Source organism: Amia ocellicauda, chromosome 11, assembly GCF_036373705.1.
Source record: "Amia ocellicauda isolate fAmiCal2 chromosome 11, fAmiCal2.hap1, whole genome shotgun sequence".
Lineage (NCBI taxonomy): Eukaryota > Metazoa > Chordata > Actinopteri > Amiiformes > Amiidae > Amia > Amia ocellicauda.
Genome location: NC_089860.1, coordinates 28,750,373 through 28,766,323, shown reverse-complemented (window position 1 = coordinate 28,766,323; position 15,951 = coordinate 28,750,373). Strand labels below are relative to the sequence as shown.

Here is a 15,951-nt window from a genome sequence, read left to right as displayed (position 1 = left end):
ATTCATGGTTAATGCAACAACTAAGTTCTTTTGTACGGTGGCCCTGAAGTGCAACTGCTGAAAAAATAAAGCTGTAACGGCATTTTAAGTTTCATGTCCTGTTTAAGAGGATTCTGTAGAACAACACAAACCTGTTAAGCTTTATGTCTTCTCTTCTTTTATAGCCATTCAATTTGAGAACAAAAATGATTACAGTGTGATCTCATTAATGGATTGTGCAAAAGTACAGTGCCAAACGTTTCCCCAATCTGTTAATGTTATCTTCGCATGCATTGCAAGGCTAGAACAATCTGCTGTGAAAAGAGCTTTTAGATTATACAGTAAGGTTTATGCGGACTTGAACTGACAATATCTTTAATTATGGAAAACAGGAGACACTTCTTTACACAGAGAGGCATCACAATCTGGAACAAACTCCCCAGCGATGTGGTTGAAACTGAAAATTTGGGAACATTTAAAAATAGACTGGATAGGATCCTTGGATCACTTATTTATTAATGGACACCAAACAAGCACGATGGGTCGAATGTTCTCCTCTCATTTGTAAACTTTCTTATGTTCTTACTGCGTTCTTCAGACCACTACTGTCCAACAGTGTAAGCAGAAGCCTATTTGCATACTTTTGATGCAATGACTACTTCATTATGAAATCTTCTGCAATCACACAGTGCATTCCTTGTATATGGGTAACATATGGAGAACCCATCAATTTTTAAACCACAAAATAAGACCCTTGCAGTTACATGCACAACCACACTAAGTGTATTTAGCCTTTAAAGACACACCCAAGGAGGAGTACTATTGTCGGTGATTAAGTCCAATGGTTTCTCAGTAAAATATAAGTTATATTAAACTTAAATACAGGGGCTTGATAAACAAGAAATTCTAAAAAGGAAAAAGGGAAAAAAAAAGTACCACAATGATCCTTTGACAATCTACTTGTATATCTACTTAAATGCTCAAAAAGAAGATACAATTTTAACAAAAAACATCTGCTACACTGTGAGTGTAACATTATTTTCAGTCCTCAGTGAATTAAATTACTTCTTCTTAATAATAATAGCAAAACAAAAATGTATTAATATTATTATTTTACAGCATGTTAAAAAGCCCATCATACTTATTTATGAAGGATCATTTACAAATATTGTAAATTCCACTAATTGTTGTAGTTCCCGCCTGCCCCAGAGTCATTCCAAGTTCTCCCTGAAACACAGAGTCAATTCTTTGTTTGATACGTCCATCTTATTTGCTGTCCGGACTCAAAAACGCCAGATAAGTGAGCTTTGGATCACTTTCATCTCACTTGGGATGTGAAAAGAGTTAAATACGTTTCAATCCCAGCAATCACAGAAACACAGTGGGCTTCCAGACCATAAAACCCTTTCTATAATAACATGCAGAGTTACTGCTAAAGCAGCTGTGAGGTATTAATCCCGTTCTGAACAAGCCTCTTCTCCAGTCCCAGTAACAGCAAGCCTACAAAGGAATATAGCTGCAAAATCCCACCGCAATCCTACAACAGAACTCATAGATTGAATAGAAGAATTGCTTCCCTTCTTTACCTTATAACAATTTTATACACATTCATGTTTTGGCCCGTTTCATTAAATTATAATCACAGAGAACGTCAGTGTAAGATCTGCACTGCGGCTATATCAGGATGGGGTTTTCACACTGCCCAGTGCACTGGCATTAGTGGGAAGGTGGCACTGGAATTTGAATGTTAATGATTGCGTGCGCTCACCCAAGCAAACATACAAACAAGCAAACAAGCAAAACAAAACCAGCAAGAAATGCAACTTAGTGGCTTTAAGCTCCTAGCAGTTCCACATCACGTCCCCAGCAGAAGGTCCCAGTGGCTCATGTCAATTAAACAGCACGCTGCATGGGAAGCCACGTGACCAACCAGGGCAGACAGTGGTTTTGAGCCTGGAGTTTCCAGTCTTGGTCAGGGACACACAGAGTGGCTCTGCTGGGGGAGGGGGGGGCAGCAAGTGCTTCCCTGTGTCACAGTGATCACACACACACACACACACACACACAAAGTTTTAAAGGTTAAAAACAAGCACAGTAAACACTCACTGGAATTTGTTAAATTGAAAAACGTTGATGACCACAATCAGGTCAAAGTCAGTAGAAAATTCATGAGAAAAACAAAAAGCTAATTTGGTGTTTTGGCCTCTAGGCCTCTAGTCACTGAGAGCAGTGCAAACCCACAGGATATAGATTAGGTCAGTCTCAGAATATCAAAAATTAAAATTATACTTTCCTTAGAACAAAAAACCTGATGTTCTCTTAATAATAATAATAATAATAATAATAATAATAATAATAATAATAATAATAATAAATGAAATAATGAAATACAATTTCTGGCATCTCTGAAATGTGGGGCCTTATTGCAGTCAAATGCACTACATTATGTACAAGGCTGACCCAGAACCCAGACCCAAATCTCTGTACCAGTGAGCCTTCTACAGGAACCGGGAAACTGCCTTTTACTGTTTTACTGCCTTTTACTGTTTACTGTTTAAACTGGAGAAATGTGCGTCTGATCACTGCTGGCCTTTACCTCAATGGTCACACCCTCGGCATTTGTTGTTCTTTCGATATATTTCAACAATAAACTGGTGTAAGCCTCGTAATCCTCTTTAACAGGGTTCTGAAGGGGACTGCGTGGAAGGATGCTTAACGTGGCTGTGAGCGAACACTCATTAGCCCGACTCTCTGAAAACAAAGTCTTACCCGGCCTCCACTGTTGTATGGAATGGAAGCCATTTTTGCAGTGAGGGGATGTCAAGTCCCGCCTACATACACATATGGGAACAGCTTGAAAAATAAAATAAAAAGAGAGAGCGAAAGAGTCAGAGAGACCGTGAGAGAGAGAGAGAGAAAGAGAGAGAGAGAGAGAGAGAGAGAGAGAAAAACTGCTGAATTTAAGCGCTGGCACTACTAAGTCTAATGAGTCTAAGATTATGATACTATCAAGTGGTAACTGAGGGTGGAGAGTTGGTTTGCAGGACCAAACCACTAGTGCTTACAAATACAGATGCGCTTTGAGTCACACCCCTTCAACAAGGAGGCAACCAAACACACAGGAGGATTTCTGCTCTGGCTGCAACCCCGAACTGAGCTCCTGCATACGATTTAATGCGAAATGTATTTCTAGTTCTTCGTTGTTGCTTTTTTTTTTTTTTTTTTGGTGTTGTATCTTTTTTGCCACTTGAAAGATCCTGTGACTCAGTTAGGCCGCTTGCACCCCAAAAACCAGGTGAACCAATCCAGGGGAGAGAACCACGAAAAGAAAGAAGCAACAAAAAAAGAAAAAAGAAAAAAGGAATAAGAAAAAAGACTTTCAAGAGGAGGCCTTGTGACCTCACATGCCATGTGACCCAGGCTCTTCCAATCAGAGAGGGACTAGCAGGAGACTTTTGAGTCGTTTTTTGCAGGGTTTTGACTTAACACTCTTGACAGGCCTCACACACAACCACAGAACCACAAGCCTTGTGCAACCTACATTTTAGACGAGCACCTGAACCTCAACGGACAATTTTTTTAACAAGTTGCCACCAGACAACTCCTCAGCCAAGTCTGGTAAGTCCAGCCTCAGTTGCTTTTTTGGTGTCTCTCATAGGCTTCCACTGTGGCTACTCTCTCTTCTGCATCCTTTTTCTTTTTTGCTTCTGATGCTGCTAACATATGCTGCTTGTGGCTACAGGATTCCTGCGGCAGTGCAAACCCAAATTCTTGGTTACAAACAGACTCTTATTTTCCTCTGGGATTTTTCTTCTTTTCTCTTTTCTGTTGCAGCACAACATTCTTTAACAGTGGCGCAAACCACAAAAGGCTCAAGCATCGTCGTGCTCAACAAAGCCATGGCGTCCAATAGCATATTCGACTCCTTCTCAAACTATTCATCGGGCTTCTTGCGTGGTAAGTTCACATATCCCCAATTTTTCTATGCCGGTGTATTTTTAAGGCAGGAGGACTCAGAGTTAAGGACAGCCTAATCTAAAGAACTCAAAATGCACACAGCTAACACCTCCAATGATCCTGTTCACACTTTGTCAGTTTAGCTTGTTTGTGAAGTGCTAGCAAAGTGTGAAAAGCTCTACACACAACTGTTTGCAGGCTATGTAAGTGACATATTCAAAACTTTGACTGATGCAAATACTACCACAAGCTAGACATCTTGTCGGCTCTACTAGAGTGGCTAATGACAGAATGGTCAGTCTTAACTGCAGCCTTCATTTTGACCTCTACCTTAAACCTGCAGATCCTTCTTACTGTGCAGTCTTGTTGTAGCACTCGTAACAGAGTCGTACACACCACAAGCATTAATCACACCATAGTTTCTATTTCTACTTCACAACTCTAAAATGGCAGTGATCCACTTTTCAACATCCTCATTTAAACATAATAAAGAAGACACCGATGGGATTAAATATTTAACTTGTTATTTAGCCTGTTACGGAAACAAGAAAATAAGATTAGGCGTATTTCCAGTATATATTCAGAATCCGTACAGTCTCGGAGCCATTTTAATGGCATCATAGGTTTGTTTCCATAGCAACATCATGTATTCTATCTTTTTGGTATATATATATAAAGAGAGAGAGATAGAGAGATGGAGAGACAGATATATGCATATGTAGGTAAATTAAAGCATATCATTGAATTATTGCACTTTTTATTTTTTTTATTTCAGTGTTTGAGGTTTTAGTGCTTTTTATAGCTATAGCTTTATCTGCACTTGCAATGATATATTCCATTTTAAACAAACACACAGCATGGTTTACAGCTTTACAAAAACTAAGAACATGTTTTCAAATAACTTGTTAGTGGATCACAGTAGATATTCTACAGCACTTATTGCACATACTACATATAGACCTACTGCATAAAAGTATACAACAACATACATCAAAACAAGGAAAGGAAACTGTTTTACAAGTTTAACAAGGTGTTATGGTGCATTTTGAAAGGTATGTATGTGTGCGTGTGTGTGTGTGTGCGTGTGTGTGTGTGTGTTTCTGCAGGTTTATTTTTTTTACACAAGCGGTAACAGGGTAATGGATGTGAATTGTGGAAAACGCTGTGTATGATTTAGAAATGAAATCGCTACCATTCTGGGGTCTCCAAAACTCTTTGCAACTTCAAAACAGGCTTCTTCTAAATGTGGTCTTTGCATTACGTTAATTATAGGCAGTTTTTCAGAGACAGCATTACAGCCAAATTGTTTGCAGAATATTTTTCAATTGCTTTTCAGTTCTTTCTGTCATCCACATGATAACTTATTAGGGGATTCCCAGGAACAAGAAGTTAAGATTTAATTTTAATTTTAAGTCCAGTAAACGTTGATGGCATTTATGTGTAGCTTTCAAACACATCTCATGTCTTCTTAACAAGCTTTTGTTTTCAAATTGAATAGTTTGATCTGTCTTTCTGTGCCTACGCAATCAAACAGATGATAAAGATAACACATGTTTGACTAGATGTCATAGATACCTGCAAAACCTGAAAAAACTGTTCATTCAGACCTGGAATAACCGTGTAAAGCAGAGTGAAATAGCACTAGCTTTAGACAATTAAAAAATATAAATCCAAAATAAAAAAGTATGCAAAAAGCAGAAAATGTTTAAAAGCCAAATTCTGAATTTTTTTTTAATATATTCAAGAGGTTTGCTTTAACAGTACAACCTCATATAAAGACACCTACAATCTGACAAAACATTTCACATTTCAAATGAAATGGATTTCAAATGTCTTTAGTATATACTGATAGCTATTACTGAAAACATCCGAGAAGCCCATCACAAAGAAATAAAAGAAGAAAAAAATCTAACAAAAAAAGCTATGGTATACTTTTTCTGGCACAGATAAAAAGACCAGATCTACTCTTTCATTGAAAAAGTAATTATCTGAGGAACACTTTTTGTACCAAATCTCTTTGTTGTGATTTAGTAGTAAAGAACAATTTGATATGTCAAGTCTTCAGTCAGTTATAGTGATGGACTAGAATAACACCCATTGCAAAATTTGCATCATAGAAAGCATACAAAAAAAGAGAGAACATGTCTACATATACAAGTTTATTCTGCATTTTTATGCTTAAGGAGTTTTAAAAAGGGGCTATTTGTTTGCAAACTGGAGACAAACAACTCAGTGTAAAATATTACTGAGAAGGTACAAAAATGAGTTATATAGACATGGTATTGCAATGTAAGCACAGTTAAGTTCCCTATTAAAAAAATAAAGGTGAAATTTACATTTTTGCATGAAACTTCTAAAAGTTGCCTGAAATTGTTGCATTAACAAATAACTAAATCTAGCACTGTAGCTATGCATAACTTAAATTAATATATTAGTCTATATAGATTGCAACTGCACACTGCATTGTTGTAGTCATAGCGGAAATTAAAATATTAGAAAGAAGCAAAAGTATGTGTAATGTGTTTGTGAATTAAGAAAATGTGATTCACCTTTATAGTGTGTGTGCTATGACTGATCAATGGAAACACTAGGGTTCTCAAGCACCGTAACAGTTGTCAACGTCCAACAACCTGCATCTCTGTCACCTTTTCCAAACAACTTCAAAGAAATAATGTTGCTGGATGCAAAAATGAGAAAGTGGTCAGTGCCTTAGTGGTCGAACAGACCAGAAAAAAGTAAACCCCTTTTTTAGGGACATTTTGGTTAATATCTTTCCCGCCCTGGATAAGGGTGTCTGCTATGAAATAATAAATAAATAACTAGGGGAAAACATTTACCTCCAACCACACCCAACTAGTTAAATTAAATTAAATTCATTAGAATCTGAATAAAAGTCTGAAAAATTTTATATTTGATTAAAAAACAAAGCAAATAATACGATCAAAAGATCAGCATCCCAAATGTGTAATTAGACTCTGAACTGGCCCATTTAGCAAAGCATTCATGCTCTGGTGTCACCAGGCAAAATAAGGAACTCACTACAAAACTAAAATTTGACTTTGAGCACCAATGCATGTGGTTTTATTTCTAAACTAATATTTGAAAAAATTGGAAATAATTCAGAACCATTTATGGTTAATATTGTAGCGTGATTCCAAGCATTAAGGCTGAGTGGGCTAAAATCTGTAACCGTAGATTAGAGTTTCGCTATTCTGCGGAGGAAATATCGTAATAAGAAACTTAAGTGCCTCGTCAGTGTATGCAGTATGAAAAACGTTGACGTGAAATTGAATTGAAAGACCTGTAGGCTTTCGCTTTTGTTGCTGTAATTGTTTAATTGAGAAAATAAACTTAACTGATTCAAGTCAATATTGTTTTGTGGTTCGTTCAAAATAATAAAGGTAGCTATGCAAAGCCTTTTATGGAGGTGAGGTGTGCTGGGCAGTAATATAACAAAGCTGTACTATGTCCTCTCTTGTATGACATGGGCTAAACTATCAGACACTCGTCTGAGGGTGTTTGTGTAGTTTGGCCCACTCTTCCTGCGCAGACTGCTCCAGCTGTCTCGGGTGTGATGGGTGCCTTCTCCAGACTGCAAGTTTCAGTTCTTTCCATAGACGTTCGATAGGATTCAGATCAGGACTCATAGAAGGACACTTCAGAACAGTCCAATGTTTTGTTCTTATCCATTCTTGGGTGCTTTGTGCCCTGCACAGATTCAAGGCACCCTGTGCCAGTCACAGTAAAGCAGCCCCAAAACATAACCGAGCCTCCTCCACGTTTCACTGTAGGTATGGTGTTCTTTTCTTTGAAAGCTTCGTTTGTTCATCTGCAAAAATAGAGCTGATGTGACTTGCCAAAAAGCTCCAGTTTTGACTCATCTGTCCAAAGGACATTCTCCCAGAAGGATTGGGGCTTGTCAATATGCATTTTAGCAAATTCCAGTCTGGCTTTATGTTTTCTTTCAAAAGTGGAGTCCTCCTGGGTCTTCTTCCATGGAGGCCACTTTCGCTCAAAAAGCGACAGATAGTGCGATCAGAAACTGACGTACCTTCACCTTGGAGTTCAGCTTGTATCTCTTTGGCAGTTATCCTTGGTTCTTTTTCTGCCATTCGCACTATCCTTCTGTTCAATCTGGGGTTGATTTTCCTCTTGCAGCCGCCAGGGAGGTTGGGTACAGTTCCATGGACCTTGAACTTCTTAATAATATTTATAACTGTTGTCACAGGAACATCGAGCTGCTTGGAGATGGTCTTAAAGCCTTTACCTTTACCTTGCTTGTCTATTATTTTCTCTCATCTCCTCAGACAACTCTCTCCTTTGCTTTCTCTGGTCCATGTTCAGTGTGGTGCACACAATGATACCAAACGGCACAAACTACTTTCCTCCATTTAAATAGGCTGAATGACTGATTACAAGATTGGAGGCATGTGTGATACTAATTAAATAAACGAATTAGTTTGGAATATCACTATAATCCTATTATTTATTATCTTTTCTAAGGGGTACCAACAAATGTGTCCAGACCATTTTAGAATATCTTTGTAGAATGAGCAATAATTCATCTCTCACAGCTTCTTTGCTTTATTCTATGACATACCAAAGACATGCAAGTATACATGATGCAATAGCTTTTAATTTCATCACTATTCAGGAAGAATGAAGCATTATTTCAATGAGCCGTAAGGGTACCAAAAAATTTGAGCATGTCTGTATATTTAATCAAGGGAACCTGCCTGGCCATTTGGTGTGCTGAAAGGAAACTCTCATTTTAAAACCTTTAATGGAAAGATAGGGGCCATATGGAAGATATGTCACATTTTACTGTGCTGCATTAAGCAGACAAAACCCAAACATCCAACTTGCTAAATAAAATACGTCCATCTTATAAATCAGACTACAGTAGTCTCTGCATGACTATCCCTTGAGGTGTTAAAACACCTTATGTAACTGTGGTTTTTAAACATTTTATCAAACAGACCTATCTTTAGGTGTACACAGACACTGATAAAGATCAGTCAAGTATTTGAGCATGTTCATGTTTCTGCTGAAGATGCATCTCTTTTCAGTAAGAATGATATCTAAGGATTGACAGCCAACAGTTTGTCAATACCAGCACATTAAAAATGGTTTGAAACGTATAGGCTATAAATTTACTCTTATAAAAACTGCTTTATGCTAAATAAACATTGCTTAAAGCAAAAAAAAAAAAAAAAAATGAAAACCATATGAGATTCAGATTCATAAAATGTAACTGCAGAATTGGCATCAAATAAATGTGTGGATAAGATTTAGTTTGTGATGAAAAGAAAATTGATGAACAGAAATGTCAACAAAATGTATAGTCCAGCACACAAGATTGTTCAGCTATGAGTATTCTATACAGAAAATAAATTGGACTGGTAACATTTATGGAAAAAATGACACAGACATTAAGTAAATTTCACTAATTGGATAATGGAAATGCTTACTCAGTATGATTTTCTGTCAATAAAAAATCTGGAATTTATATGATGTAAGTATTACAATGAAGAAATCAGTAAACTTGTTTTTTTTTAATATGATGACATTTACTTATTAGATAACAATATATTTTTAAGATCATTGTATTTTGCATTACTATTATTATTTATTGATGTACTTATTAGCAGATGCCCTTATCCAGGGCGACTGTTTACACAAGAAACATTTTAAAGCATTACAAAAATGCAGTAGTATATATAATATATAATAACTTACTAATGGTGTGTTTTGGCCTATAGTTTACAATACAAAACAACAGTTAAGATCTGCTTGATAGTTGATAGTTTAATACGTAGATTACAATTTACAAAGATGCATTCATAAGCAGTGTATTATGTAGGTATACAGTGGTAAAACAGTAAAACTTTGGCAACTAAAATAGTTTTATCTTCAGGGCAAAACGTGTCTTTAAATTATGTTACAGCATTCCTGAAGAAGGTATTCATGATGGATTAGTTTGCTATCATGAGGATAGTAAATTAGGGGTTAATGCAGATTAATTGCTGAAACAGATCCTTTAGATACATTTCTATTAAGTCTTTGAAGGACTGAGAGAGCGGTTATCAAAGCGTCATTGCTATCTATGTTTTTCCTTTGACTCTTTGATTACCAGCCTATTGTGGGGGACAGGGGGAGTGCGTGTGGTGAAAGAGGCAGGGGAATCTTTAACATCTGACTAACAATTTCTAGTCCTGGACCTTGGTGTCTTCTCGGTTTTAGTCCATCGGAACCGTCCATTACTTCATTGAACCTTTGATCAAACTTATAAACTCCATAACAGGAATTGTTGTTTTATGGTAATCAGCAGTTATACAGTCCAAATGACCTCACATTTTTGAAATCAGTTCAAAACCATAAAGAAAGCCTAAATAAGAAAGTTCTTATTTCAATTAAAAGACCAATTAGGTTGGAAGGAGAAGCCACAGCCTGTTGGACTCTTCTAATCAGGCCTTTAACTCTATATACTATATTTTAACCATTTTATGAATATTCTCTAAAGGAGAAAAACAACCAGCCAGTGACACTAATTTAAAAAAAAAAAAAAAAAAATATATATATATATATATATATATATATATATATATAATATTTTTGGTAACTTATTTTTAGCTCTCTGGAAGTTTTATATGACATTTCTTTGTCATCGTCCCCCCCTCTAATTTGCAAAAAAAAAACTGGAAAAGAGTTTTATGAACAGGTCCTATAGGGTCTGTCCATGACCAAATCTTGTTGATTTGGTTTTTTAAAGGTAAGCAAAGCAATCATGTGCTGCAGAGCTGTTAGATGAAACAACTTTAAAACCACACACTCTGCAAACATCTATTACACAACATTGAATTGTGCAAGTCAAAAATATGAAAAAAATATATAATTTCACCAGTACAGATGCAGATGAACAAGCACTCAAATGGGAAACGGGATGATTTATCCACCCAGACACACACTCAGCATGTGAGTGAAAATAACAAGAAACATTTCCTCTAATGCAAAGATTTCAGAAGTATTATACTATATTAAATAGGAAACCAGGTTTAACAGCCATGTTCTAGGTTCTGCATGCACAGTGCTAACTCTGCATCTCAGTCTTATCAGAAATGTAGGAAACTGCATCATCTGCAAACGTTTATATATAATATCCCCTGGAAATATAATAAATAGATACATGAGTTCTTGCTACGGAGGAATTCAATGGGCAACTGAACTGAACTGAAGATGACAGGTTACTGCATACAAATCCAAGTAACCGAAAGGAGAACGAATCCCTTAGAAGGGCGCAGATTTTATAACAATAACTTCCAAGCAATTTGTTAACAGCAACAATGTGGTTAGGGTGGAGAGTTTCGGAGAATTAATGACAGGTGGGCTTTATTTTTAACTGAACTGCTTCAAACGTCTCCTGCCTGCATCTCTGTGTTTGTGTTGTTGCTGTTGTTGCTTTCTTGAAAGGGTGGTTTTCTTGTGGGAAGGAAAACAAAACAAAAGCCAAAAAACAATACCAAGATTCATTTTCTTTTGTAGCATTGCTGAAAATATGTTTTAAGATTCTGTATATGCATCAGAGATGATCTCCACATATAATGACTTGTAATCACAGACTCCAAAACCTATATACCAGGAAGAATTGGCAAGGTTTACCAGTTAGAAGTCAGCCACCGCAAAATGCAAATCTGTCATAGACACCAGGCAGCTCATATTTAAATCATTAAAGCCTTCTTCTTTTTCTTCATTGCCATTCATGAACCAGGAGTCATACGATACATATTTTGTTTAATGTGTAAAGTTTCATTTTGGCAGGACTTGTAGAAGTGTTTTTTTTAATGCTTCTGGATATGTTTAAACACTATTGGTCTTTTAACCCTTTGAAAGGTAGGCCTAGAGCAGGGGTTTTCAAACTGGAGTACCCCCTGCCCTGCTGGTTTTTGTTCCAACCTAGATCTTAATTACTTAATTGAATGGTATATTGCTTTGTTAGGGCAATTAAGGATTCAATTAAGCAATTAAGACCTCAGTTGGAACAATAACCAGCAGGCCAGGGGGTACTCCAGGGCTGGTTTGAAAACCACTGGCCTAGAGTATACTGGGCTATTAAAGATGATGATCATTCATTATAATAATATTTGAATTTAAAGAATTAAGACAAGTTTGTTCTTATTATACTGTTGTATCACTCACTATATCCCTGGATAATGAATACCCTTAAGCTATCACGTACATAGGAACACTGTGGCCATAATTAAAATTCAATGGAGCCGTGTAACTGCAAACACCCTGAAACCCAGGAGTTTTTATAGGTGTCTTTAGATCATTAGCCAGTTAACACCTGGGAAATGTTAAATTGCTTCAGTTAAGCAACTAATTAACTAAATTAGGTAGTTATGCACTCAGTTGGAGTGGGAACCAGAAGACCCTGTGGCCTGGGGCTGGCAGCCCTGTTGTACACATCACCCTGAGGCTTTCAGTCGGTGGTCAACAGAAGAATAACAAGGATGTTTGATCTTGTATGTGTATTAATATCCTGCATTAGTTATTCTTCTCCACATTGGAAAATGAAAGGTAATCACAGAATGCAAGTCTGTCAACCCAATACATTTTGTTTTGGGCGAACTGAGTTGGAGTCTGTTTATTTTTTAGGACTAACACATACATACACACACACAAATTATCTATACATATTACATATATATATATATATATATATATATATATATATATATATATATATATATATATATATATATATATATATAAATAGATCTATTTCTATATGTAACAAAAAAAAACAACCACCCCACCCGACCACCTCCCATAATAAGTTACACTAAACTGTCAAGAGGATTAAAAAACATCATAACAGCCGTTTGGTGACCCACCCAGATTACCAGGGGAGTAACTGTTTAAAGGATCAGATTAATTTAAAATTTGCCCTCTGTCCTCAAATAATTTTAGGTATTATAACTGTTATAAAGCATAAAAATAAACAGATAATCAACATGGTATAGAGTTAGACACCAGGTTCAATTTGAATGGTGTTCTTTTCAGGTTGTCCTGCTCAAGAAAGGCAGAGTGGTAGAGGCATGTCTGCAAATCCTGAAGGCTTCTGGAAAGATATGTAAAGTGAGTGAAGGGTAGTGCCTACAAGTGATTTGTTTCAATGCAGCTACTGTATGATCCTGCCAGTAAAGTATTTAAAACATAAAACATGGTGCTACACCTATTTAGGGAAGGATTAGAGTAAGACTGAAAAAAAGAGAAGAAAAAAATGGCTTTCACAGGGTGCTCACCATGACTCACAGCAGAGAACAGATGAGACCTCTAATGGCTTTGAGGCGTTGCTCTCCGCCGCACTCAGTGAAAATAATGATGTCTGTGTTCTGGACTTAAAGAAGGTCTTTCTTTCCGTGCAGGTTTCTCTTCTTTCCAGTTAAACAAAATCACCCATGAAAGGGAGATGGCCAGGGAAAAGGAAAAAATTCTCAAAAGTTACATTTCCATTTTTCCCTCTTTAAAAATGGACTCTTAAGTCACAGTTTTATTTAGATATTTCAACAATCGGAAATCAAATGGTAAGAAATTAAGTTTTGGAGCAGTATCGTAGACATACTCTAGAAAACAGGTCTATCCATTTTACCAATACAGATTTAAACATCTGACAGTCTAATTTCACTGATTAGAACATTGTGTAGCTTCTTTGAAATCTGTAAGCTTCCTGTAAATGCTTGAACTTTAATGTGCTTTGCATCAATACTTATCTATGGTTTATCGGTTTCGTGTAACCTGTTTTTGAAAATTGCCCAAAACTTCATGTAACTTTTCATATGACTGGCATCTTTTCTACTGTACTGTGACTCACATAAAATGCCTTGAGATGGTTCTCAACCCAAAAAAGGGGCTATCAAATTAAAGAAAACAGTGGCAACAAAAAAACGCTGTGACTACTTCACTAACATCAGTGCTTTTAGTAATTATTCGTCATTTTGAGCACTACTTATACATGACTACCAAACTTAATCACAGCACAGCAAAAATTGAGACAATAATAGTGTAGCAGTTAACCGAAGGCAAAGAAAGGTTTATGAGATGTACAATATATATTCTCTGAGAACTTATTTTGTTATTTAATCTAATTCTCTGGCAATTAGCTGTTGTTGTTTTGTTACGATTTACGCACACAACTTTACTATGCATTTTTTCCCTTGGCAATGAACAACATTTAAATATATAAGAGTCTCAAACTAGAATAAATATATAAATATGCACTGCATTTCCCCTGCAGTGAGAATTCATGAGTTATGACTGCGAGTAAAGGAAAATGGAAAAAATGCATAGATTGGTATTGCAATTGTTCATTAAGCTACATGTCTATATTTAGTAGCGTCAGCGTGCTGTGGTGCACCTCTTGGGCTAAGCTCATTTACCCCAGACCTTGAGTCTCTCTGATTGTATCAGTATTAATCAGACTACAGAAAGAAACTAATAATGTGCACACTGGGCCACCTATTGCATTATTAAACGGGGCTCATTGTAGGTGATAATGCAATAATAATAATAATAATAATAATAATAATAATAATAAAATAATATAGGTATGATTCCACAATATAATCAAATGCAACCTGTCCAAGCAAACAGCTCATTTCTAGTGAGACCACTACCACAACCACTTCTGGATTTCAGCATCAAGAAAGCACAACAGACAGGAAACAAAGTGACTCATCACTGACCTATCGCCTCGGACGCAGTCAGGCAAAACGCAATATACAAATATGCAAATGTCAAGCTGTGCAAAATGAAATCAACTCTTTGCAGATAAGGGTTACTGTAAAAACACGGTCCAGGCCCCAGCTGTCATCTCAGAGTTTCTCTTTTTGAGGAGGGACTCGCAGTCAGTTTCTGACCTGGAGTGCACTGTGCTGCATCCCTGTGACTGGACAGCAGTGTGACCACTTCTCCCAGTTCTCTAATTTCTCGGAAGACAAAAGAGCTGCCGTTTCCCAGGCTGAACGAGAAGCTTTTTTTTTTTTTTTATAACTGTCTGGTCTGAGGTCTTCAGTCTGGCTTTGAGGCCTCTTTGCAGACAAACAGCTGAGTCTGCCAGACAGACATCCTCTATACAGCCACATGCAGCCTTTCAAGGAACTGCTGCCATAATACTCACTCACGTCGACACGAACCCTGTATTCTGTTAGAGAAAATACAAATACATCTGTCTACCTGAGTTGCTCAATTTATATATCTGCTTACCTTGCCAATAATTAGGAAACAAAGACACACATTTAAGACCCAGAGTCAAAAAGTGACTTAAATATTATTGTCAAATGAGGGCAAGCGTGGTTAAAATTACTCAGTTTTGTGATGTTTTCTAATATAGCCCTTCCCCTGCTCTGAAAGCATTAATTCAAGATTACCATAGTAATTGTATACCCACAGTAAGGCAAAACTTTTGTGTTTAGCAAAATCTAAATCTAACCATCCTGTTACCAGCAAACCCTCCCCCTTACCCACTTACAGACAAAACAGAGCAGGAAGACGATCTGCCAGCTACATTTAAGATTCAGTCAGGTGATTGCCAAGTAATTTACGTCCGATTGCTTTAGTTTCAATAAAATACATTTGGGTAAAAAAAAAAGGTAATACTTTGTGTGCTACTTCTAGAACAGTTATTAAAAAGAGGAAAAAAAAACTGTGCTTGCTATGTATAAGACATTCGTAAACATTATTTTAACTAACAGGAAAAACACACAGTCATGGGCGTTTCTTTTACTATTGATACTGTTTGCACATGGAAAATAATTGCAGTGTACAGTTGAGGAGAGACAGGTACCACCAGGCTGAAGTGCAAGTTACAAATACACATACAATGATACGATGAAATGCAACAAAGAAAATCACTGTACCCTTTCACTCTCACCACCACTCTTCCTTTTTGCCTTTAAGGGCTGTTTTTTTTTTTTTTTTCTCGTTGCAGCTTTTGTTTTTTGTTTTTTTAATAAG

At 36.6% G+C, this 15,951-nt stretch overlaps 1 protein-coding gene across 2 annotated transcripts in view; it reads left to right on the top strand.

Annotated features, from left to right (window-relative positions):
• Window positions 1-3,152: 3,152 nt before the first annotated feature.
• The window catches only part of runx3 (RUNX family transcription factor 3), a 68,316-nt gene continuing 55,517 nt past the window's right edge, over window positions 3,153-15,951 (top strand). The window contains exons 1-2 of one of the 2 annotated variants that reach the window (XM_066717300.1): window positions 3,153-3,597; window positions 3,814-3,936. In XM_066717300.1, the coding sequence (XP_066573397.1) occupies window positions 3,879-3,936 (58 nt within the window). In that variant the 5' untranslated portion in view covers window positions 3,153-3,597; window positions 3,814-3,878. The remainder of the gene's footprint in view (window positions 3,598-3,813; window positions 3,937-15,951) is intronic. The other variant, XM_066717299.1, reaches the window with a different exon arrangement.